The 25403-nt window shown below is 43.4% G+C and overlaps 1 protein-coding gene across 1 annotated transcript; it reads left to right on the forward strand.

Annotated features, from left to right (window-relative positions):
- The first annotated feature begins 1897 nt into the window (after window positions 1–1897).
- abcc6a (ATP-binding cassette, sub-family C (CFTR/MRP), member 6a) lies at window positions 1898–25109 on the forward strand. The gene is made up of 31 exons (XM_047579557.1): window positions 1898–2494; window positions 5001–5177; window positions 5364–5489; window positions 9718–9855; window positions 12325–12447; window positions 13507–13568; window positions 13700–13831; window positions 14686–14892; window positions 15786–15963; window positions 16200–16361; window positions 16455–16547; window positions 17106–17309; window positions 17776–17922; window positions 18053–18140; window positions 18694–18763; window positions 18851–18977; window positions 19081–19257; window positions 19354–19521; window positions 19742–19925; window positions 20077–20161; window positions 20252–20369; window positions 20501–20708; window positions 20816–21126; window positions 21404–21603; window positions 21732–21858; window positions 21992–22093; window positions 22176–22322; window positions 22419–22577; window positions 22730–22896; window positions 23075–23269; window positions 23687–25109. Exons 1-31 carry the CDS (start codon window positions 2453–2455, stop codon window positions 23793–23795), a joined length of 4533 nt encoding a protein of 1510 aa, XP_047435513.1. The 5' UTR covers window positions 1898–2452; the 3' UTR covers window positions 23796–25109.
- The last annotated feature ends 294 nt before the right edge of the window (window positions 25110–25403 follow it).

The following is a 25403-nucleotide window of genomic DNA, read 5'->3' on the forward strand; positions in this document are numbered from 1 at the left end:
TTCCTGCCGTCTGAAAGCCCGTGGCACGTATAGGTACATTTACTAGCGATCTTTACCGCTGCCATTTACAAACAGAAAACACAGCAACTTCAAGATAGAACATGTAAACACAAACGCCACAATGCGGAGGGCCCCTTGAGAAGGTTCTCACATAGCTACCCCTAAAAATGTCCTCCTGCAGCCAAGCACCAGATGTTGTCATCTGTCTACTGCTGATTAGAAAACACAAACACACTGGGCCGCAGAGATTCAAGCGTGTAAGTTACGTGAGTTAAAACAGAAAGAGAGCACGTGCCAAGTTTCTTTCTCTCTTTGTGTTTGGACCTCGGGTACTATTTGGGACAAAATAGTCCCAAAAAAAAAAGTAAACACTGCAGCCTGTGCTACAGTCACACACACCACCCACCTGACTGGCTGTGGTACACTGCCTGAGGTGTTTCGGGTCATTTCTCAGTAGCAGCAATAGTCCACTCAGGCTAAAAGACTGAGACATAACACAATAGTCGGTTAGACCATGGATGTCTTTTCTGTTTAGATCTGTCTGACAGCTACATTAGACTTTGTCACACTATTTTATCTTAATCCTGACTGGTTTCTGCTGAAACCAGCAGGATAAACGTTGACAAAGTAATTTTGAACTTTCTGACCCTCTGACCGCACATGAAAACACACCTAACACAAAACATTTATTCCTAACCAGTATTTTAACCGTAACTATAGTTCCAGACTTTTTTTTTTTTTTTTTTTGCCATAAAAAAAACAGATACCCAAATGAATACAAATGTGACATAACTTGCATCGTTGTGCACCAGAACCTACGTAGTTGATGGGATGAGTAAAAAGCTCCTGCTAGTCTGCGGGAGAAACATAAAGCGATGACTCAGTTTTAAAAGAATAATAATCTCATATTTGCACATGGCGAGACGCAGGGCCTGGTGGTCTGCCTCTCTGCCTCTCTGCCGAACTTTCCATGTTTCTTCTCTGCGGTGATGATGGCGGTGGTGTTAGTCCCAGGCAAGACGTTGTCATACTTTCCTGTGCAGCTGCTGTGCTGGAGTTTTCCCCTTGCATCTTAACCGGATTGACCGGCGTCAATTCAATGATTTTTTTCAGCAGACTACAAAGAGCTATGAGGACTCACGCTCCCATTTCCATACAGTGTATAACAATATTTCTGGAGGTGGATTTTGCAGTATTTTTTAAGTTTTATATTAAGTATTTGCATGTTTTCTTTTAAAAAAACACAACTTTTTGTTAATGTCACATATACCACATCACCTTATTGACTGCCAAGTGCCCCTTAGTGTTCCAGTCTTCTTTAATACATATGACACTTTGAGACCAGACCAGTGCGATGATTTCACATTTTCCACTTACAGCGCAAGTCTCTGTCCAAAAAAGATGACTAATTAACCAAATTCACTCTGTTTTCTCCCTATATCAGCAGGTTTTGCAATAGTTGGAAATGCATGTGATGTTTTGCACAACCGAGGCAGCTCTAAATGTTCCATTCAACAAAAGTAATCAATCACCGGGATGTGTCTGCATGGAGAAGGATCACTCGGAATGATCACTCGCCTCTGTGATGTGTCGTGTCAACTTGCAGAGGTGTCTACGGACACGATACACGCTCACTGCTGGAGGTACATATGAACTCGTGTCAGACAACTGCTGGCTAGTAGGGATCCTAATATCTCGGATTTATGATAAGTGGAGATCTTAAAACGTGATCTGAGTGTGGCAATTTCAGTTTAAAAGATATGTCTAAGGCACAAACAGACACTTTGTGGCCAGACGACTGGGTGTTTAGGATGTGGGGAAAGGGGGAGAAAGAAGGAGGTAAGGGGCAGTGAGGGAAAATGGGAGGAGTGTGTCTGGGTGTGGGACTGTCATCCCATTGAGGGGAGTTGCTGTGGTGTTTTGATCGAAATCCAGCAGATGTGGGAGAGAAGAGAGGGGTGTGAGTGAGCAAGAGAGAGAGGGAGAGAGAGAGAGAGGGAAATATTTCCACCCACCCAGCAAGGAGACACACTCATAAACAGCAGGCAGACTGAGCAAGAGTCAGAAAGGCACAGAGTCTCAGGCCAGCGGCAGTTCAAGCAGAGAGGCAGACAGAAACAGAGTTTCATTGAACGAAGATGTTTTATTAAAGGGAAGGAAAAGTCACACACTCAAACACACACTAATAAACACAGACTGTACCACCCAGACAGAGGGACAGGAAGGCAGAGAGACGGACAGTCAGGAGAGAACCGGCTAAACTTGAGAAATACTACCATCAGAGAGAGAAAGAGAGTATATTAGGGCGCACACGCACACGCACACACAGTGTACACTTTCCACCCCATCTCTCACACACATACTCACACTGCTGCTGGTGCTGAGTGTGTGTGCAACCCAGAGTGAAGAGCAGGGCTCATCGACCTCAACAAGCGGAGCATCAAGCGAGTGGATGGATGCCTTTTGCAGACTCAGTGGCCTGGACCCTCTGTGGGTGAGTTCATGATGTGTTCACTGACTCACATGTCTTCAGTGAGCGTGCTGTCACACTAGAACAATATCCACTTCAGTAATCAGACGTTTGATGTCATGGGCATGTCACATCTGCATACGTTGTTGAATTTAAGATGATAATTATGTGTATCAGCTGCTAAATATTCATGCAAAAAGGTTCGTGGATGAGTTGCCATTTTTGGGAAGTCTTATATACTACACTATTAATTTTTCACTTTCTGTCCAAAACTTTCAGACTTTTGGAATTTAGTCATTGACTAGACACATTAGAGTCACTGGCGATTCATATTGGCTTTTACAATCTGTTTACTCTCTGAATAGCAGAGTTCAACCTGGGTGCTATGTTTGCCATCACTCTGCTCTGTTATTCAGCGTGAGTTGCATCACACTAAGTGAAATGCTGTGACTGTAAATGTTTATTTTTGTCTTGTATATTAGCAATCCACATTCCGAATCCCAGTTTTTAAAGTAGAAAAATGGCTGTGATCCAGCTGGAATCACAAAATTATTGTATGGACCCACCACCAGCTTCTTTTCGCCCTCCGATTTCTGCTTCTCATTTCAGCTGACAACAGCAGCCATCGAATCTTGTTGAGAAATTGAAAGTAAATTGCGCATCACCTTGCGCCGCCCTCTTTGCTACAAAACTTTCAAATCCACAGTGTTCTTAGCTGTGTTACATCCATCACAGCAGAGAGGATGTTGAAACAGATGTTTTTGTCCCATGTTGGCTTCAAAGTATCTACAGCTATTAACCTTTTACATACCTCTGAAACGTCGTCACTGCTGAGTCACTGGTCACAGCCTGCCGTAGAGAGGGGGATTAGTCTTTAGTACGAGGCAGACTGAACAACAGTCCAGCTAAGCAGGAGAGGTTTGATCCGGAAACAAAAACCTAAAGCTTATAGGGTGAAGCTAGATTTAGTTCTCCTGAAATCAACATGACTTGCAATTTAAACAAAGTGAAGCCGAGAGTCCTATGGATTACAGTGCATCTGTAGTTCATACGTGCTGCATGCTCACATTAGGTTCACAGTGCTGTTTTCACAAAAAAAAAATATCTCACCACTGCAAGAGTGCAAATTATTAGCACATTATTTGCACTGTAAGGGGTTAGCTAGTTTAGCAGATGGAGAGAATGTAAAAAGTGACATTCCGCGGTTTTGCAGTACAGTAAAAGTCTCTCTTCTCTACTTTCACATCACTGTGCTTGTCAGGTAAAAATAGACCCCTCGTAGCAGCAGCTGGCACCCACAGATTTATTGCAACCACTTCAGTGAAGGGTGAGAAACAGGATAAGCACTGAGCAAAATGCGCAAGAAAGGACTTGGACAGAGTTTGACAGGTTGAAGTTCTTCATAAAAGTGCTCTGTTCATCCTCCTGCCACCACAGGACTCAGAAGGGCATGTGAAAGTAGCTTCCCACTCGCTGCCTCCGAGGAGATTTATGGCAGATTCTGTTGAATCAGAGCTCACACAATTTGCTGGTTTACACTGCACAATGGTGCATTTCTCACACAACCATAACTGGCTTTGTTATCAAAATTTATGTGGGAACTCTACATTTATGATGGCGTGATGAGGCAAGCACGATACGCGCCAGCTCCTGTCTGAATTGAAACAAGTCGCGTACAGTCAGATGATGATTCAGACCCTCGTGGCTCCAGAGGCCGTCAGGCTGACGGTAAACTCAATTTAATCACCCTTCATGCCCCCGCGATGCAGCATCTATCTGTGTGAAGTTGGTCTCACCTGCGTGATTCATTCGCGGGGCCGTAACTGTTACATAACAGCCCTGCAGCTGCCACCAATTGTGGCTACACTACCTTATCCCAGTTGGGAGTCTACCAGCAGGGCCAGACTACACGGCCAAGTTAGAAGCTTTAACCCACTTCCTGTGGTAACTCCGCAGGGCAGTCTCGTTAGCGCAGCCAGACGCTCTGCCCCTCATTAGGCCAGCGAGGTGATAAACAGGGAAAGCAAGACAACAACAAGCCACTTAGCGCCAGTGTTTCTTTAAAACAACCTATCTTGGTTCTACTTCTGTTATGTAATCTCCAGCTTTTGGCAGCAGTTGCCCAACACACCTTGTCTGCACTTTTATTGTTTATAGGCCTCATTATTAGTGACGTCCGCGACCTTAGTTTAATGTGTCAACAGGCACATTGTCCAGTGGGCAACACACCAGAAACGTGGTTAGAAAAAAACCCATAACTGACTGAGCTTTTTAGTAAATGAAGGCTTCTTCCAGCTCACACTCTCTCAGGATTGGGCACTGACACATTTTCTGTTGACTTGCTGTGGTTTCCCTCTCCACTGGATTGAGTGATGAAACGTAGGACCTGCACCAAGTCTGGATTCTCTGGACGTGGTCCTTGCCTTCTTGGCCTGTCAGATGATGAATACGTTCTCACAGTTTGACCTCAGTTGCTGACTTTTAAGTATGTTCTCATTATCTGAACTTTTGCCTTTCTTATTTTCTGCAGGACTGGAACCGTACGTGGTACACAGCCAATCCAGACCTAACCCAGTGTTTCCAGAACACAGTGCTGGTGTGGGTCCCATGTATCTATCTGTGGTTGCTGGTCCCTTTCTACTGTCTTCATCTGTACTGTCATGACCGCGGACGCATTCGAATGTCCTGCCTGTGCACCGCGAAGATGGTGAGACCACACACACATATTGGCATGGCCTCACTTTATTGTTTCGGCTTTTTGACACAGAAAGAAAAAGAAGACAGAAAAGCCAAAAAAAAAGAAAAAAAAAACTTCTCACAAATTTACTGTCAAATGTGACCGCATGCGTAGTAACGTTTCCCCACTCACTTTGTCTCCACGTGTCCTGTTCAGGTGCTGGGTTTCCTACTGGCCTCATTTGGATTTGTGGAGTTCTTCTATATCCTGCTGGAGAGGAGCCAAGAGATCCAGCACCACATGGTCTTCCTTCTCAGCCCCATCATACGCAGCATGACTGTGGTAAATACTGTGGCTCTTTTTTTTGTAGTATTCACACCTCTACATCCAAATCAGAAGTAGTTGAATTAATGTTTCAGTAAGCTGTAAAAGCTAAGCTCGTTTCAGAACTTTCATAAAATTTGGTAAAAGGATGGAAGAGAATCCAGTTTATTTCTCACTCACTAAAAACATGTGCTTGCTGTTTGCAGTGCATCACTAAGATGGAACACATTTTAAATACTTTTTAAGCCCAGTTCGCACAGTGTGAAAACTCCATCCCTGATTAAGCTGCTTAAGGGTTAAAATTGCAATGGCGCAATAAACCCTGAACACAAAGCAATGATGTAACTGTGCAATAGTTCAGCGAGTCCAAGATTTCCTATATAACATAAGCCAGTGCAGCTGATTTATAGCTGAAGCTGCACATTTGACATCCCCTTTGAGTTGCTCTGAGTAACAGAGACATTTTGGGAATATTTCAGCCACATGTCAATGTGCAAACACATGAAAGAATATACGGTGAACCACGTTGGCAAGACACAGAGGTGCAAAGATGCATAACCAGGAATGGATTTATAGTGTTGCAGGCAATGCAAATATCACAGCAGCCTGTAAACACAGCTTGTATTTAACTTCAGTCATCAGCGTACATATGTAATGACATCAGTTATACGTTTGATTGGGAGTCAGTGTTATGTACGTATGTGCAAAGTTCCAATGCAATTGTGAAAGGTACTTTGCCACTAACACATCATGATCATGTATTAGATGATTTAAACTGTAATGTTCTGCATGAAATACTGAGTATTTTCCAGAGTGTTGTTGAAGTTACAGGCTAGATTGTTCACCAGTTATCTACTAGCATGAGTGGTGGACGTGTCTTTACTAACCACATGCTTTAATGTAAACCAACCAATTTGACTTTATTCCAACATTTTGGTTTGTCTTGACTAAAAAAACACAAAGCCACCAAATACAAAGGAGATGACACACAATTGCACTCTATGTTAACCATAATTACATAGAAAATTTTAGTCTTTATATAGTCTACAGGTGTAGTGTTGGACTGGGAGTTTAGACGCCATTGTTCTGACCAAGACTATATTTAAGGTGCAGTGTGTTTAACTGCAGTGGAAAGGAAGAAATGATACATGACATAATATTCAACCATCCATCTGCCTTTCAACGGGGATCTCAGGTTTGGAATGAACCGGACAACGCACAAAATCCAATGTATGCACACAATCTCTGACAAGAAAAACAACTAAGAGGTCAAGATCCTTGCAGGACGTGTACAGATTTGTTGTCTGGGCGGGATCTTTACAAATGTTTCTCTCTCTCCTTCCAGTCCTCTTGAATCACACCACTATGGCCTCCTCGACCCACATCTGGGCGTAGTGTAGGGTGGGCTACGAAACTTTATTTACAGAAGATGAGGGCTAGTATGCAATCACAGAAATGTTTCCCAGTGGACTTTGTTGATGGAAATGACCTAGAATGTTTCTCAGAACATGGGTCCCACTCATTTCGTGCAGATTTTAAATGATACTTAACTTGGGCGAGTAGGCAAAAGAGGAGTGCGGCTCAACATGGGTGGCATGGCAAGTCTAAAATGCTGTTTGTCCTGAAAAAGAGTGATATAAGAATCACAATGCAGTACAAAAGTGCAGAGTCTAGATAGGAGTGGCTACACTGGTTCTATAAGTCTCTGAGCCACAGTGCTGTATAACTTTTCTTACAAAGCTTCCTCTCTCTGCAGCCCGCAAACAGGTCCGACTCAGTCTCCCCCTCTCCCCCTAACTCAGACAGTTTTGCCCACCTGCGGTCTTTTCAGACTCCTGAGTAAATACCAGCACGTGTTTGCTTAAAAATACACTGAGACGTCGCTTGTGTCGAGGGATACGTCTCAAAAAGGGTCATTTTATTTTGAGGATATCATTTCTCACCCCAGGGAATCAGACAACAAGCATCTACTAAATCATGTAAGGAGTATACCACCGAAACTTTTCTCTACTTGCTAGACTTATCTTCATTATAGGATAGATTTTCTATGTTGCCACCACAAGTTCCCTGGGTGCAGGAAAGGAACACTGTGCTCTTGTTGCCCCGGCCAACTTGTTTTGTTGCCCTTCAACTGAAGTTGATGTATGGGAATGCTTTTGCCCAAGTCAACCAGGCCATGAATGACTCACCACTGATCAAAAGTACACACGTAACACCATCTATAACTGGTAATACCATGACGTAAAGCTCCAGTTCCTTACCCAACACTGCACACTTCCCATGTAATTATAAGGAAGGGTTTCGATTCAGGCCTCAGTGATGGAGTTAGTTCCACCCACTTACTTCTGCAAACAGATGGCTGATGGTTAGCAGCAATATGGTGAAACAGGGCGGAAGGGCAGGAATAGGAGGGACCTTGCCTTCATATGCTGACCCAAGGGCAGCTTTATGTTCAGGTTTGGATTGGGGCTGATGCAGCCTCACACATTTAGGGGCAAAAATACAAGTAGTCAAAAACAGTTCATTTGTGCAGTGGTTTGATACCGATGACGTAGATCCGCAGTCACGTGGAAGGCTTGGGAACTTCCTGTTGATACGTCTGTGAAGAGTCTCGGTCACCCAGGTCATGGTATATACTAAATACTCGACCAAAGACGCTTCAACATTCGTCCAAGTAGATTCATCATTTTGATATGTAAAACAAAGCGGGAACTGCTGGGACACCCAAGAAAAAGTTTTTTTGTTTGTTTTGTTGTTTTTTGATTGCCTTTGTCTCAGACACCCTGGCAGCCGTTCTCAGAGAAAAACCTGCCCAACACCGGACAAATGTAATAATCAGTTGAGTTTTGTAGTTGGTGACCAAATAAATATGGAAATAAGGAAACTTTTCCTAACCAGATAGACATGATATCTTTATAAAGTCCTCATTCTGGATGCAACTGGATTTCTTCATCCAAGTAAAAGAAAAAGAGACTAACAAGAACTGCTCAGTTGTTTACGTAAAATTCTTGGACAGTGATGCTCTTTGAGTTTGCACGTTGTCCTTGTTCACAAGCCTTCTATACTGTAGGTGTGTCTTTGGCTTCTGCATCCCAGAGACATTCAAGTCAGGTGGACCGCACACTCTAAATTCCCCATAGGTATGATTGTAAGTTCATGTCTATTTGCATTCATTCTAGCACAGGTTGGCAAGACTCAAATGCAACAACAACAACAAAAAAAGCCTGAATGGACAAAAGAAGACGCTAATCAGTGTCACTGCGACAAGTACCCTGGATGTTGTTCATATGTTTATATAAAGATGTTGGCCTCTTGGCCAACATGGAGATGTGTGTACACATCTCCCAAACGGAGCACATCAGGTTGTTGATGCAAATAACTTATATAATTATAATTACCAGACCACTAGTTTATAACAGGACAGCAGTGTGGCTCATCCCAGAGTAACCAATGTGGTACTCATTATGAAACCTAAACCCACTTTCTCTTCACTCCATGATGAGCTGGCATGACAGAGTGACGTCTCACTCGGCCAACCACTGAGAGAGGGACCAATTATAGTGGTTCACATGCAGATGCACGACTCCTCTGAGGAAAGACAGACAGTGGTGTCCAAATGCTTATTTTTGAGAATAAATCACGGTATGGAGATTGTTTTTTAGGAAAGTATATAACAACATGAATCAATGTGTGCAGGCCATGCGGCGCACCATGCATGTGTCATTTTTCATGGACAGGAAGTCAGCCAAATCACATTTGCGCCTGCAGTCAGGGAATTCCCAGAAGTTCTTTTTCAAAACCACCTTCAGCTGCATTAGATCAGACTAAATCTGATTATATCCTGACTGTTGAAAACACTGGCAGTGAGATGAACGGCAGCTAATGTAAGAGAACTAGTACTTTTTTTTTCACCAATTGAATTCAAGTGGAATAGCACTGAATGACAACCTAGAAAGGAAACATCTGGAGCAACCCCGTGTGAACCAAAGCATCAGTAATTTTTTACCACAAAAAGCAAAAACTTTTAACATTTTAGCACTGATTTGGATGGAAATAAAATTTTGCTTTACTTGGAAAGGACTTTCTCCTGTCCATGTTGTCCATCAACGTGGCATCGCAGACCAGAGGTTTTTTTTTTGTTTTTTTTTTTTGGTTTTTGGTTCTTGGACTGAGTTGCTTCTTCTCCTGTACTGTAAGAACCACATATGTGAGTTCATAAATTGAGTGTTTCTGTCTCTCTGTCTAGATCCTGGTCTTGTGCATCATCCAGTTGGAAAGAATAAGAGGCTGCCGTTCCTCCATATTCCTCTTCCTGTTCTGGGTCTTGGCTGTTGTCTGTTCCTTGGTGCCTCTCAGAGCCAAGATCCAGCTGGCTATGGATGAGGTATGTAGCAAACTTGTATTATTATTTTGTAATATGTCCCCCATAGGATTAAATCTAAATATCTGCACTGTGCTTTTTTGTATTTGCTCATGATGGAAGCATTGCATCCAGCACCCAGAAAGTATTTAAAGCAGCAATAAGTTGCATCCAAAGTGAATCCGTGTTTGTGTTAGGTTTGAACTTGGTGAACCTGCACTGTCAAAAACACCACAATATCTAATCAGGTCTACTCCCACCCAAAGTCTAGACACGAGACTCCCGACGCACTGCTTGAGATATACCCTGTGTCGGCAAAGCGTTTCTATTTCATCCCCCAATTTAAACCAAGGTAGCCTAAAGTTAACACATAGTGTTGGAGGATGACACTGCCAATTCTGGTCAAGCCTGTGTGTGTTTAAGTTTTCCTCATCTCCCATCAGACATTGCAATCATTGTTGTATGGGTGTAAGTTTGCATTTAAGTGCACGTAGCCATGGGGCAGTCACATTTGCATTTCTATAAAAACACACACACACATGCGCATCCATATTTCTGCTTTATCGTTCTCAGCGTGACATTCCCACACTGCTTGGGGGGAAAGTAATGATGGCCCTGGGATAAATGCTGGTGAGACATGGCAGCCCAGGGTCAGACCAGAGGAACGTCAGTGCTGTGTTTATGGGCCTACACGTCTATAAACACAGCCAGATGGATATCTGTGCATCCACACATAATGCAAAGCCATCTACAGTTCAGACCCAGATGTTTTCATTTCATACAACCGCACATGTGCACATAGGATGCACACGTGACAGCCCGCATACTTTTCCTCCGTAGAGTATTATATGACTCGCTGGATTCTGTTCATCAATTTGTTTCGTTTTTTCTTTTTTTTTTTCTTTTTAAATGTCCAGCCTCGACTCCTGCCCCGACATATTTTATTACTCAGGAAGTTGATTTCTAATGTCATTAAATGATCTGCTGCGTATTTGCGGAAGATGGAGCCAAACTTTTATTTGGCTCCATCTTCACCGCACTGTAAAACTAATGAGAATAAAAAAGAAGGGAGATCTGGCTGCTCGAGACGTAGGTGGTTCTGTTTAAAGGAACTGTGACATTTCAGGAAAAAAAATACGCTCCTCTTTTCTTACTAGTGAGACTCAGAACTGAAGACTGATAGTACTAGTATCTTTATGTATATGTGAACTGGACAAAGCTTGGTTTGCTGTTTTCCTTCCTTCCTGTCTCAAAATAAAAAGAAAGTTGAAGTTAGTCAAACACATAGCCTTGAAATGGTTATCATTATAAATCTATATTTATTTTTAAAAAGTGTACAATTCCCAAACTTTAATCTATACAATTAAACTCTCTCTTTTTATTATCCTTATCCCTTTAGTTTAGTTTTCTAAAACAGAACCACAAACCATTTTCTTTCCATTTACACCCTGTTTTCGTACATTGATGTTGCATTGTCGTACAACTATCATGCTGCACCCCTCAGCAGTTACCGTCTTTAACCCGTCTGCGTGTTGTACTGGCATATTTTCTAATTCACATCGCAGCGCTTATGGCTCAAGTTGACAGGGTTCATGTTTGTTGACCCTCAGCCATTCTTAGCCGCGTGACCTACATTTCTACTACCCACTCTCGACCATCCTGACCCTGTTTTTCTCCATGTGGCCGGATCCATTGGGCCCCTTCGAATCTGCTTTCTGGGCACACTTCTCCAATGGAATAGTTTTACTGTTTACCATGGCTCAGACTTCCATGAATACCCATAGTGCTGCACAACAGGCTTGCTGTGGCGGTGGTGTTGACCCAGTAGTAAACAATGCCTATGCCAGAACCCACAGTTTTCTGTATGTCAAGAATAACATGCAAGACCCAGATTTCACAAACGTCTTTGAATGGTTAATATTGCAGCTGTTCCTTTGATTGAAAGTAAGGGTGCTTGTTTGAAAAACCACAATCTCCCTATTTCCAGATATGGGCTCTTAGCGTGACTGAGAGGCAGCTTTAACTATCGCTTCATTTATATAAAGTACACCATTAAAGACTCTTGGTTTTCGCCCTGATTCAGTTTAAAAGACCAAAATATTCTTTATTGTCGGTGTATAAACCATATCCTCTGCTATACAATGTGTAGGCAAGGGGAAAGCCCTATAATGATTTTGGGGCTGTTGTCAAGCTTCACACAAAGCCACAGTGGCGATAAATGATGCAGTATACGACAGGATGTTGTGTGATGATGTTGAAAGGCACAAAACAACAAAAGCACATTTTGATCCTATTGAAAACGTAACATGTTCATGTAACAACAACATTATATTTCTGTGGCTTGTGTTTTTACAGCCACAAAACCCAATTTATTGCGTCCCTAGTTAAAAATAAGGCTGGCTTCCACAACATTACAGGACTTGCCCGAAACAAACAAACTCACGGAGCACAGAGATTCCGGTCTTTTTCAACCCTCCGCGTTTTGTTCCGCAGGGCATCGCCTCCGATATTGTCCGATACCTCGCCTTCTTCTCCTACTTCACCATCCAGTTGGCCCAGCTCTTCCTGTGCTGTTTTGCAGACCAGCCCCCAGAGGGAAAAAACGTCTTGGAAAAGGTAGGCAGAGGAGAATGTATCCCACTTCCGTCAAAAAACGTCCGCTCCGATCCAGTACCCAAGAAGGAAAATGCCTAAGCAGCTATCTTGTGGTTTTCAAGCCTTGTTGTCACGACACATTTCCCTTTTGGACGTAATGCTGTGATTCACCTCCTCCCTCCTTCCTCTCACACTTCACCACTTTTACTTCCTATGCGAACGAATGAGTGTGTGTGTGTGTGTGTGTGTTTGTGCCACTGTTCTCCTGCATACCTCCAACACGACTCACTCATCCTGTGAGATAACACCATGAGACACATATCTCGCTATAAACCTATTCGCTATTTTTTTTTTAGTTAAAGGTAGCGAGACTATTCAGGGCAGCTGACAGGTGAATGAAAACGAACTTCTAATCAATCAAGCAGACGTGTGATGTAATATTTCCCTGGTGATAAACAATCGAAATAGCTGGAAAAGTCCCTAACAAACTCTTGGCTGGCGGTGAGGAGGCTGAGGGTGCAGAAGCCACAGTCTGGCGTGGTGGACACACCCATTGGTGTGTCCTCTTCTTTTCCCTCCACCTCCTCCCCCTCTCCGCCCCACGCTCTGGTTAGAGTTACTCACAGGAGGAGCGGAAGTGAGGGGAACAAGAGTAAGAGTGCTGGTATCGAAGGGGGATAACACCGTGGTGAGGGGGTGGCAGGGTGGAGGAAATGCCATAAAGTACGCAAGAGAGGACAGAGTATGTTTTTGTGTGTGTGTCCACTTGCTGGACGGTTTGTGATGACACATTTCCACTCTGTCTGCACTAGACCTCTAAACGTCATCTTCGCCCGGCGCTAACACTGAACTCTATTTATGCTCTCCTGTGGGAGTTCATGGCCTCTGCTCCCCACAATGGACCACCTGAGTGTACAGTGTTGTTTACACAAATTAGGGTTGTTAAACTAACTCCTCACAAGTACACCATTCAACCATCAACCGAGGCCATCGCCGAGGCCGTGTATTCCTCCAAAGACATTAAGTGGTGAAAGATTTACTGGGAAAACAACACTGAGTCTGGTCTTTAATCTGTTGCAGAATCCCTGTCCCGTGAAAGATGCCTCTTTCCTGTCTAAGATTCTCTTCTGGTGGTTCACTGGGTAAGATGGTTCTTTACTACCCATTCATTTCTAGGCCCAGACTGACTCACTGCAGCAACAGTTTGGACTTGTTTACAATAATATGTGCTTTTTGACGACAATCGTGTGTGTGAATCACGTTGCCTCCTCAGGCTCGTTGTGAAGGGATATCGCACTCCGCTGGAGGCGGAGGATCTGTGGACCCTGAGGGAGGAGGACACATCACAGAAGATTATCTCTGAGCTGCAGCAGGACTGGACAGCTGAATGCGCCAAAATTCAGAAGTGAGAATCATTTATGATAATAAACAGACAATTTAATTGCCTTCTCTCAATATTTTAGTACTGCAATGCACTTTGTGTAGTGCTACCTTCCAGTCCCTATGATGGGTAATGTTCCACAATACAGATCACACCTTCCTCATTCTATGATGTTTAAGTTTTTAGTTTTACTTTACGTCTTAAACGTCCTTATATACTAAACACATTATACAAGTGTGATTCTTCCCCTTTAAAGTGTTTGGTTCACTATTCTTGCACATTAGCCAGCAGTTGCATGAACCCACAACAGAAGACACAAGGCGACAACATGTGCAGGACCTGCTGCCTTTCAAGTTTCTTCGGGTCCACTTGCTGTTTTGATGCAGGCAGTTATTCACTGTACTGCTCTCCCTATTGTCATAGCTTAACATCCAAAGAATCAATTCCATTTTATTGCAGTGTGGTCAAACATCCACATGGTGCCGAATGAATTAATGAACCAAGCAGAGCATGACTTAGCTATGACTGCGGCGAAATAAAATTCAAGATGTCTCAGCCTCGCTGACATTTTGGGCTAAAAATAGGCCCTTAGGAGTCCCTTGAGGACATACAGCGCCACAGTGTCAAGACAAGATCCCTGAGCCATTTCCAAGGCTTGTTAACATAATCCAATGCTTTGAAAAGCTGTCGTTAAGTCTAATAATTATGTCAGCAAACAATGGTTTTCACAGCTGCCGGCAAATTGAGTCCATCGGGGATGGCACGTAGGACTGCAGTCTGCGTTACATTAAAGACTTGAAAGCTGCCTGCACCACGGTAGCGCTTTTCTGAAACACATTTCTCTGCTGTAACTCTATGCGTTTTTCTCTCTCTGGCAGGCAGGAGAAAGCTTTAGCGTCGGGTGTGGCATTGGGGAGCAGACTGCCAGACCAGGCTCAGCTCCTCAGAAAGCTGCAGAAGGAGCAAAGTTCTGGTTTCTTCCTGCTCAGGACGCTGGCACGCAAATTCGGCCCATATTTCCTGACCGGCACCCTGTGTATCATATTCCATGATGCTTTCATGTTCGCAATCCCTCAGGTGCTGAGGTAAGAGTCCGTGAACAATGCACCAAAACCCCCAAATCTGAAGCTGCTTGGTAAACATGTCAGTATAGCTGGACGTTTATACTGTTGTTGAGTTTGTCGAATATAACTTTTTCACTGCCTGGAGTCCCACAAACCAAATGGCATGGAGCGCACTGTATTAAGGAAAGCTTCAGCCAGACCTCTCCAAACCACAGCTCAGACTTAAATTACCTGGATTGTGTACAGTCTAGGCTAGAGTAAAATTAACTTTTATTGTGTCCAGATTTATGTGATTTGGATAGATAGATAGGCAGATAGATAAGCCTCTAACAACCCGGACAACAACAGGAGCTGGCAGCAGTGAAAGCAGGTCATGGCTGATCTGTCAGCCGCCGCACCAGCCCACCAGTCAGACTGGAATGTTGTTGTTCATGCACTGCACAGAATCAGTGGAAGTGTTAATTACGGTCGTGAAGCTGTGAGCAGGAAAAGTAGACGAGACCACAGGCCTCTGTTGCTCCAGTAAGGAGGACAGGCAGCGAGGGAGAGGAGGCTCTAAATGGCAGAAATGCTGTCGGACCACAATAAGGGAGCCGCTGGCCAAGTGTGAGGGCAGCCTGGCCACAGGCTGAGCTCTGTTGTGCAACCGGAGCTACTTTGTGTGGACCAGACAGCCAGCGGCCACAACAGCGCTCAAGGCCATTGGTCAAAAGCACACAATGAAAGTCAGATAATACCAGCTTGAATGAAAAAAAAAAAAAATGTGTTGACAAAGTTAAACACAGCTTCCCTTTCTATCATTCACTACTTTTCAGGAATTATAGAAGTTAAGCTCTGATGCTGTATATATTATATGAGCAAAACCTTTTTTGTGTGCAGTCTGATTAACCATTCGTGTTCTGCTTCCTCCTCAGCCTTCTCCTGGGCTTCATGCGAGATGAAGATGCTCCGCTGTGGAAAGGCTACTTCTATGCCACTCTGATGTTCCTGCTGTCCTGCCTCCAGTCCCTCTTCAACCACCAGTACATGTACACTTGCTTCACAGTGGGAATGAGGGTGAAGACAGCGGTTATGGGCTTGGTCTACAGGAAGGTGGGTGAATCTGTATCAGCAGACATGTCGCCACAAACCACTAGACACAACATATTTCATATCTTAAATGCGGAAAACAAAAGCTTTCTCTCCTTCCAGTCTGGAAAACCGGTTATAGCATATGATTAACAGCTTTTACCTAAGATGAATGATTGTGTGAAATGGTTATGAGTGCATGAAATTATATTGTACACACCGTATTGAGGGCTAAAATGTCTTCTTTATTGTCAACACAGTCTCTGGTGATAAACAGTGCAGCCAGGAGGACTTGCACTGTGGGAGAGATCGTGAATCTGGTTTCAGCAGACACTCAGAAGCTCATGGACTTTGTGGTTTACTTCAACGCTGTCTGGCTGGCTCCCATTGAGATTGCTCTTTGTCTTTTCTTCCTCTGGCAGGTATGTCAAAGTCTGGTGTTTTCACCGTGGCTCCCATTCATGCACAAATGCAGTTTAACCTAACACGTTGTTATCCTCTCTTTTTTTTTCCAGCATCTCGGCCCATCGGCTCTGGCAGGAATTGCCACTGTCATTCTCATTTTTCCGCTCAACGGTTTCATTGCGAAGAAAAGGAGCAAGCTGCAGGTAAAAGCTGTTACAGGAATCCTTCTCGCTTTCGCTCTCCCAGCCCAGACATCTGGCTTGTCAGGTCAGGGATGCCACAGCTGGTTTAGATAGTGGCTGAAGAGCTGTGTGGGTGTTTGGCCTGGATGGTACATTCTCGCTTGTCCTTTTGATGTCTGGCCCATATAATGTGTTTGAAAAACAATGACAGGAAAGGGTGGGCAGTAGGAAGACATAATTTTTCATTTCTTTGGAAAAACAACAGACGGTTTTGTGAATTTGGATGCCAGTTTAATCGAACTTCGTCTTGAATGTAGTGACCACATTCCTGGCCCTTTGTTGTTTCCTTGTAATAAAAATCACTAAAATGTAACGAGCAATAAATTCTTACTGAATTATACAAGTTCTATGATGTTCAGGAAAACTACTACAACTGTAATGAGAGCAGACTCACCCATGTTCACAAATGCATGTATTCACTTTGGTCTGGTACTTGTCCGTCCGCTGTTCCCCAGCTTCGGCTTGGCTTGTTTTTCAGACAATAAAAAGTAAGAACCTCTCTGTCTGTCTGATCAACAGGAGATCCAAATGAAGTTCATGGATGGCCGCATCAGACTGATGAATGAGATCCTGAATGGAATAAAGATCTTGAAGTTTTATGCCTGGGAGAAGGCTTTCCTGGAGCAGGTGTTGGGCTACAGAGAGAAGGAGCTCAAGGCTTTGAAGAAGTCTCAGATTCTTTATTCCATCTCCATTGCGTCTTTTAACTCCTCCTCTTTCTTGGTAAGAACTCAGTCTTGATGTCAAATTTTCCAAACTGATGGCAATTCATCCAGTCTTGTTAAGATGTTATGATAAGATATGCCACCTTCATTGTGGTGCAAGATGAAAACTGAAGAGACAATCAAATCATTAGGATGCATCCTCTGAGGATTTTCCACGCCCATTCAACCCATTCAGTTATGTTGTTTTCCCAAGAAGAATTTGACAGTCTGATTTCGAAAGATTCATGTTTCCAGTAGGAAGAGATAGGCATTAGTGCCACATCACAGGCAGGGTGGGGAAGTCAGCAAGTATTCGCTAATGTATCGTTGGTTTGTCTTTCTGTGGGATACTGTATATCGACATTTAAAAAGATTAAGGGCAACGCCAGCCTTATTCTTAGAATTGTGCGTTTGTTTATAAAGATCACTCATCAGACAAGTCGCTGTTTGTAAAAGTGACGCTTTGTGCTTCTCTAACCCCCAAGATTGCCTTCGCCATGTTTGGGGTGTACGTGATGCTCGATGACAGAAATGTCCTGGACGCACAGAAAGTGTTTGTCTCCATGGCACTAATCAACATCCTGAAGACCCCACTTAGTCAACTTCCATTCGCAATAAGCGTAACCATGCAGGTAGGTCTCTTTTTACCACCCATAACTGCTCAGAAATATCCATCTGTGCTGCTTGATGAGGAGTACAGTATTATTTTCATGGCCTCATGAGATGAATATAGGTAATTTGTCTAATCACTGACTATTTCAGGCTGTCGTTTCACTGAAACGTCTTGGAAAGTACCTGTGCTCAGAGGAACTTAAAGTGGACGACGTCTCAAAGGCTCCATTGAGCTCTGGTAAGAACTCCACCCACATATTACACTGAATGAATACTACGCTATTTAATTCCTCTCATTTCCATTTGATTTGGTTCCCATACTGTCTGAAATCATAGGCTGTCATAATCAATACAAGCCGCCCACAAGATGTTGTTGTTTATAACTGTGGAGTACCACAACCTTGTATGGATCATGTGCACTGTCACTTCCTGGGTCCCGGGCTGACTGGTAGACAGGGTAATTATAGGATGTTCACATTTAGCGGTTAAACGTAAATCATAGCGTGAATTCAGACATATGATTCATAGTGAAATAAAAAAAATACACTGTACTCCTCTGTTTGTAATCTGTCAACACTTCCTAAGACAGCGTATGAAAGGCAACAACTCTGTAATTTGCATGATTAAGCAAGTTCACTTGTAATTACGAACAGGCTGCACCCTGACGAGTCACTTCAAGGAAAACTTTGTTTTGAAAGTTTGTTTGTCTCTCAGGTTAAAAGAATGCATCCTGGTTTAGCGCTCGTGGCAGGTTTTTCTCAACTTGTTGGGTCTTCCTTCTTTCTTCTTAGATGGGGAAGATGTGGTCATAGAAAACGGGACCTTTAGCTGGACTGCAGAGGCCCCTCCGTGTCTCAAACAGTATGTGTTAAAAAAAAGAAGACCAAAATTAATCTACACTCTTTTGTACTACCGTGAGAAGACTTAATATTACTTCTTTGTTGACAGAATCAACTTTCATGTGCCACGAGGTTCCCTTGTTGCTGTGGTTGGGCATGTAGGCAGTGGAAAGTCTTCTTTGTTGTCAGCCATACTCGGGGAAACAGAGAAAAGAAGTGGTCAAGTTACCGTCAAGGTACTGAGCTTATGTTCCACATGCACGGTCTATTCATAGTCTGTGGCTTACCTTACATTTAATAAATATTGTTATTCTCTCTCTTGACTGCTTGTCTTCACAGGGTTCTGTGGCGTACGTGCCCCAGCAGGCCTGGATCCAGAACGCCACAGTCCAGGACAACATCATATTTGGCCGCGAAAAGATGAAAACATGGTACCACCGTGTGCTGGAGGCCTGCGCCCTGCTGCCCGACCTGGACATCCTGCCAGCTGGAGATGCTACAGAAATTGGAGAGAAGGTTGGAAACACTTGAAAACAGAGACCTGGGGTTTTGTTGTCGTCTCCACATATTCTGAGAGGTTTCTTCAATGTTCTGATTATTTTCTCAATGCAGGGACTGAACCTCTCGGGCGGGCAGAAACAGAGGGTGAGTCTGGCCAGGGCTGTCTACAGGAAGGCTGATGTGTACTTGCTGGATGATCCGCTGTCTGCAGTGGATGCACATGTGGGTCAGCACATCTTTGACAAAGTCATTGGTCCAAAAGGAGTCCTTAGAGACAAGGTAATTAAACACAAAACCCACAAAGTGCAGTTTACTCTGTTCAGTTCAGCCAAATACAGCCAGAAAGCGTTTTTACAACACCTAAACCGCCTACAAACACATGCTGTTGGCTATTGTTACCATAATAAGGAAACCACCACTTTGCTGACACTTTTTTTTAAGAAAGCCTCAATTTAGTGTTGGATTGTGCTTACAGACTATTTTTCGGCTTGCTTTACAGACCCGCATCCTGGTCACCCATGGGATGAGCTTCCTGCCGCAGGCTGACCTCATCCTCGTCCTGGTAGATGGCGAAATCACAGAGAGTGGCTCCTACCAGGAGCTGCTCAGCCGCCACGGTGCCTTCGCTGACTTCATCCACACCTTTGCAAACACGGAGCGAAAAGAGAGCGCCATTCAGAGAGGTGCAGAAACATTTCAGAATAAACACTCCTCTTTTTGATTTAGTTTTGGTCTCTTTATTACTTTTATTTTGTCTGAGTATCTTCATACAAATAAACTTCAATATATAACAATAACAACAATAATAACAATGAATGCATTCTTCACATGTAGCTGGTTCCCGGAGGTCCAACGCTCGTCTCAGCATGGTCGATTTCATGCCGTTCTCCAGGGACCTGTCACAAGAACAGCTCATTGGGTATGTAAACAAACATGTGAAACTGTCATAAAGATGTTTGGAACTCTGACTTCATCTTTTTTAAGAGACTGACATTTGCATATTCTCCAGGGGCGACACCACTAATACCAACCTACAGAATATGGAGCCTGTCTCTGAAACAGACCAAGAGCAGGTACCAGAGGACTTGGGCAAGCTGACTGAGGTTGATAAGGCACGCACTGGAAGAGTAAGTCTGAAAGTCACTTTTCATGTTTGCATTGTGTCAAAGCTGACAAACATAGTGATATATATATAAAAAGTGGTGACGTGAAGCCAGCTCTCTAATTCCTTGGTCCTTTTTGTGATGATGTACAACAGGTGAGATTGGAGATGTACAAGAAGTACTTCAAGACCATCGGCCTGGCCATCATCATTCCCATCGTCTTCCTGTACGCCTTTCAGCAGGGCGCCTCTCTTGCCTACAACTACTGGCTCAGCATGTGGGCTGACGATCCCGTTATTAACGGCACCCAGATTGACACAGACCTGAAACTGACTGTCTTCGGGGCTCTGGGCTTTGTACAAGGTCAGTTCTACAAACCCTATCGAGCAAACACGTGAGCAAAGTCTTGAAGAGTTGACTCTGGGTTGATAATACTCTAGTCTGATCGAGCGCCCCTCCCCTCTCTTCAGGTGTTGCCATTTTTGGCACGACCGTGGCTATCTCCGTCTGCGGCATCATCGCCTCCCGCCACTTGCACACGGACCTGCTGATCAACGTGCTGCGTTCTCCAATGTCGTTTTTTGAGCGCACTCCCAGTGGCAACCTCCTGAACCGCTTCGCCAAGGAGATCGACGCCATTGACTGCATGGTCCCCGAAGGCTTGAAGATGATGTTGAGCTATGTCTTCAAACTCATGGAGGTCTGCATCATTGTGCTGATGGCGACTCCATTTGCGGCTGTGATCATCCTGCCTCTCGCTTTCCTCTACGCCTTTGTCCAGGTATAATATGAACCCACAGCTTTGATCTTTACTTTTTCATTTGAGATCACTCTATTAAATGTGGCATTGCAGGAGCTGGATTCCATTACTCTGTGTTATTGGAAAGCTATGCGCTCCAAAACCAACTCTGCTGATTTTGCCATCCACTTGTATTTTGTTCCCTACCTGCTGACATAGATGTTACACACATTCACTTGGAATTACGGGAAAGCCCTCAGCGCTCCCTCTTGTTTCCCTCGTTCAAGCCTGCATTTTTCTTTTCCACCGTGGGCCACAGAGCTTCTACGTCGCCACATCCTGTCAGCTGCGCAGGCTGGAAGCTGTGAGCCGCTCGCCAATCTACACCCACTTCAATGAGACGGTGCAGGGCGCCAGCGTCATCCGGGCCTTTGGAGACCAGCCCAGGTTCATCCTACAGGCTAATAAGAGGGTCGACTTCAATCAGACGTCCTACTTCCCCAGATTTGTGGCCACCCGGTGAGTTGATACGTGATGATGAAGACATGGATGAGGGACGTTGTTTAGCTGAATGACCTCTGGTCTTAGTGGTTAGGACACATATTGGAATTTGCCAGCCCACAGCTAAATCCCTGTTACATCCACAGGTGGCTGGCAGTGAACCTGGAGTTTGTTGGTAATGGTGTGGTGCTAGCTGCTGCCATTCTCTCTGTGATGGGAAGGAGCACCCTGAGCCCAGGCATCGTTGGTTTAGCTGTGTCTCACTCCCTCCAGGTAAGAGGTCCAACACACACACAATCACACAGTAACCACAATTAGTTCCGAATGCATTGTGGTAAACTGCAACGAAATTGCATTTCTAGTTTGGGAATCACAATTATTCACAGTTAACCTCACTGTATGTTAGGTAACTGGGATCCTGAGCTGGATTGTGCGATCCTGGACTGATGTGGAGAACAACATTGTTTCTGTGGAGAGAGTCAACGAGTACGCTGAGACTGCTAAAGAGGTTCGTGTACGCACACACACAATCTTGCACAAGTGAAGGCCTTTTGTGGTCTTTATTCATTCTTTCTTATCGTTTCATGCAGGCTAGTTGGAGTATAGAGGGCAGCTCCTTGCCCCTGGCTTGGCCCCAGAAAGGCACCATAGAGTTCCAGGACTACGGGCTGCAGTACCGTAAAGGCCTTGAGTTGGCTCTGAAAGGCATTACCCTGAGTATTAACGAAAGAGAGAAGGTGATTCATCTTGTTTGATCTAAAATAATATTTACAATCTTCCTCAACTTTCAACCCCTGTAGATTGATCTCATTCATGAGTTCCTTGTTTTCTAGGTGGGGATTGTGGGCAGAACCGGAGCTGGGAAGTCCTCCCTTGCCCTGGGAATCTTCAGGATCTTAGAGGCAGCAAAGGGAAAGATCTTCATAGATGGAGTCAACATCGCTGACATTGGACTCCATGACCTCAGATCACGCATTACTATCATTCCTCAGGTACAGTCGGAAAAACAGAAGCTAGATTCTGGCATTCGTTGCATAAACTGTGTTCAGTCCTTGTACAGTGTAATATGAGTTAGTCAACACTGTAATAATTTTGTTACCGACCTGGACGACTGATGAATAACATATGCTCTTCTCTCCCTAAGGACCCGGTGCTGTTCTCAGGCTCCCTGCGAATGAACCTCGACCCGTTTGATTCCTACACAGACGAGGAGGTGTGGAGTTCACTGGAGCTGGCTCACCTCAAAAACTTTGTGTCCAATCTCCCTGACAAACTCAACCATGAATGCTCAGAGGGAGGAGAAAACCTCAGGTACATACGAGTACACTGATATGACACGTTGGAGCGCGGATAAAAAAAATCGACTGGCCATTGTTTTGAATAGTCTGTCACCAAGTGAATTATTACAAAGATATCTGCACAAAACTGGAGACATGTTTGTCTGGTGTGTGATTCTATCCCTCCTTTCTTCCTCTCTGTGTGTGTGTAGTCTGGGTCAGCGTCAGCTCGTGTGCCTTGCCAGGGCTTTGCTGAGGAAAACCAAGATTCTGGTTTTGGACGAAGCAACGGCCGCTGTGGACCTAGAGACGGACACACTCATCCAGTCAACAATCCGCACACAGTTTGAGGACTGCACTGTTCTCACTATTGCCCACCGCCTTAACACTATCATGGACTACACTAGGTACATTACTGTTCAGCATTTACTTAGTTTGAGGAATTTATTTTAGATAAATGGTTTGAGGAATTTATTTTAGATTACTTATTATGTAAAAATTAGATGGTCACTGCATTAAATCACTGTAATCTGAAAACCTTTAGACATTTCCACTGCTGATCAATCAATATAAACCATGGAAATGCACTGATTTTAACTCTGACAACCTGTAAAGATCAGAAACTGTTTCATAGACAAAGCAATTACTAGAAATAATATGATTTTCTCAAGAAATGTGTTCTTAGTTGTGGATAATCTAATAGAAAAACATGTACCACTTTCCCAGTTACAGACTTTGACACTCACAGCTTTATTACAGATGTGTAAGTTGTAAAGCGAAATGCTGAATCTCAACACCTGCCCCTCCTTTCTGCTTCTTCACAGAGTAATTGTCATGGACAGAGGCCACATTTGTGAGATGGACTCCCCAGCCAATCTCATCTCACAGCGCGGACAATTCTACCGAATGTGCCGGGAAGCTGGTCTGGTCTAGATCTTTGCCCGGCCTTGTAGTCTGGAACTGATGACCTGGTGTAGAGATGTGGCACCTTATTCCTATGGCTCTCCAACACATATTGAATCGGGCCATTCCAAGCTTTGTGGCAGCTCAAAATGCCTCCCTGTATGGGCATTGTCAAAGAATCTCAAGAGCAGCAGCTGATGCAGTCCCTACAGTAGTTGTTGCTTTTTAAAACACACAGACACGCTGTCCAGAGTGAGGAAAAAGACGCTGTTAACCTCACATGATGAACATTCAAATGAAAGCTACAGCTGATTGTCAAGAGCTGTAAATATTGTACATAGAGTGGTGGGGTCCGTTTATTCCATAAAAGGATGAAGCCAAAGGCTGGAATGAAAGAGTACCACATCTTAAGGATTTTCATCCTCTTTAAGGATGAGAGCTATATTATTTTTGTAGTTTTGTAAGTCTTTATAAAGCACATGAAATATATTTTTGATGTTGTCTCAGGCTTAAACATGGATGTTTACTCACTTTTTTTTTTTTTTTTTTGCCTTGTATACAAAAAGGGGCAATTTTGGAATTGTAAAATGTTTGAAATATATTTTGTCTTCTTGTACCAGAAAGTGGGACAGGAAATATTCTGACACACTAACCTTCACAAGGTTCATGCTGGCAAAAGCAGAGGAAGTGGGGTTTTTCACAGCCTTAAAAATCTGAGCTTGAAGCAGCCAATTTTGGAGTTTTATATGTCAGGGTAACAGAGGAAAACATTGAAGTGAGCCAACACATTAGCAATCGTCCAACTATGTTGTGGCTGTTGTTTATTTCTGTCAAAGTAAACACATAAAGAAGTCAATAGAGACCTTTTTGGTCAGATTTAACCTGCCACCGGTAGTGAAAACCACCATGAATGAAGAGAATGCCTCTTCAAAACAATGGTGATAAATCTTTGTGTGATTGTCCCTCAGCCACCACCACACAGACTTAGGCCATACACAGAGGGAATAAAAAATCTGTATTGTTCTTATGGTGCTGACATGACAATCTGTAAATAGTTTTTGTTGACCTTTACTCTCAATTCAAAGAAAGAACCCTATGAACTTTTCCAAGAGAAGAAGTATTTGCTGTTTTTGTCTTACTGGTTTAGACAATATATTCCGAGGAGAACCCCAATCGTTTATTTATGTCATATGACAAAGTATATTAAATGTCTTTAAATTTCTGAGGATTATATTATATTTATACTTTTTATAACAAGCTTGATCATTTTTCACTGACCTTTTACTGTTAATGTACTGTCTTGTTCCATACATCATGCTGGACAATAAAATTCCTTGGAAGTTATGTTTTTTTTGTTTGTTTGTTTTTTCTTTATTGCTTGCACCATATATTGGACAAAGTAACATAGATACATCAAACAACATACAGATTGTGTATGCTTGGCATTTTTAAATAAGCACATGTCACACTGAATAATGAGAAGTGCTTTAAAAGTAAATATAAAAGATGCAAGAGTAAATGATATAAGAGATGGAGGTCTTTAGTCAAATTTCAAAACAGGTTTCATGTCTGTGAGCAGCAATAAAATGATAAATGATTTAAACATGTTTCTTTAGCAGCTGTGTTGATCTAATATGT

Source organism: Mugil cephalus, chromosome 2, assembly GCF_022458985.1.
Source record: "Mugil cephalus isolate CIBA_MC_2020 chromosome 2, CIBA_Mcephalus_1.1, whole genome shotgun sequence".
Classification (NCBI taxonomy): Eukaryota; Metazoa; Chordata; class Actinopteri; order Mugiliformes; family Mugilidae; genus Mugil; species Mugil cephalus.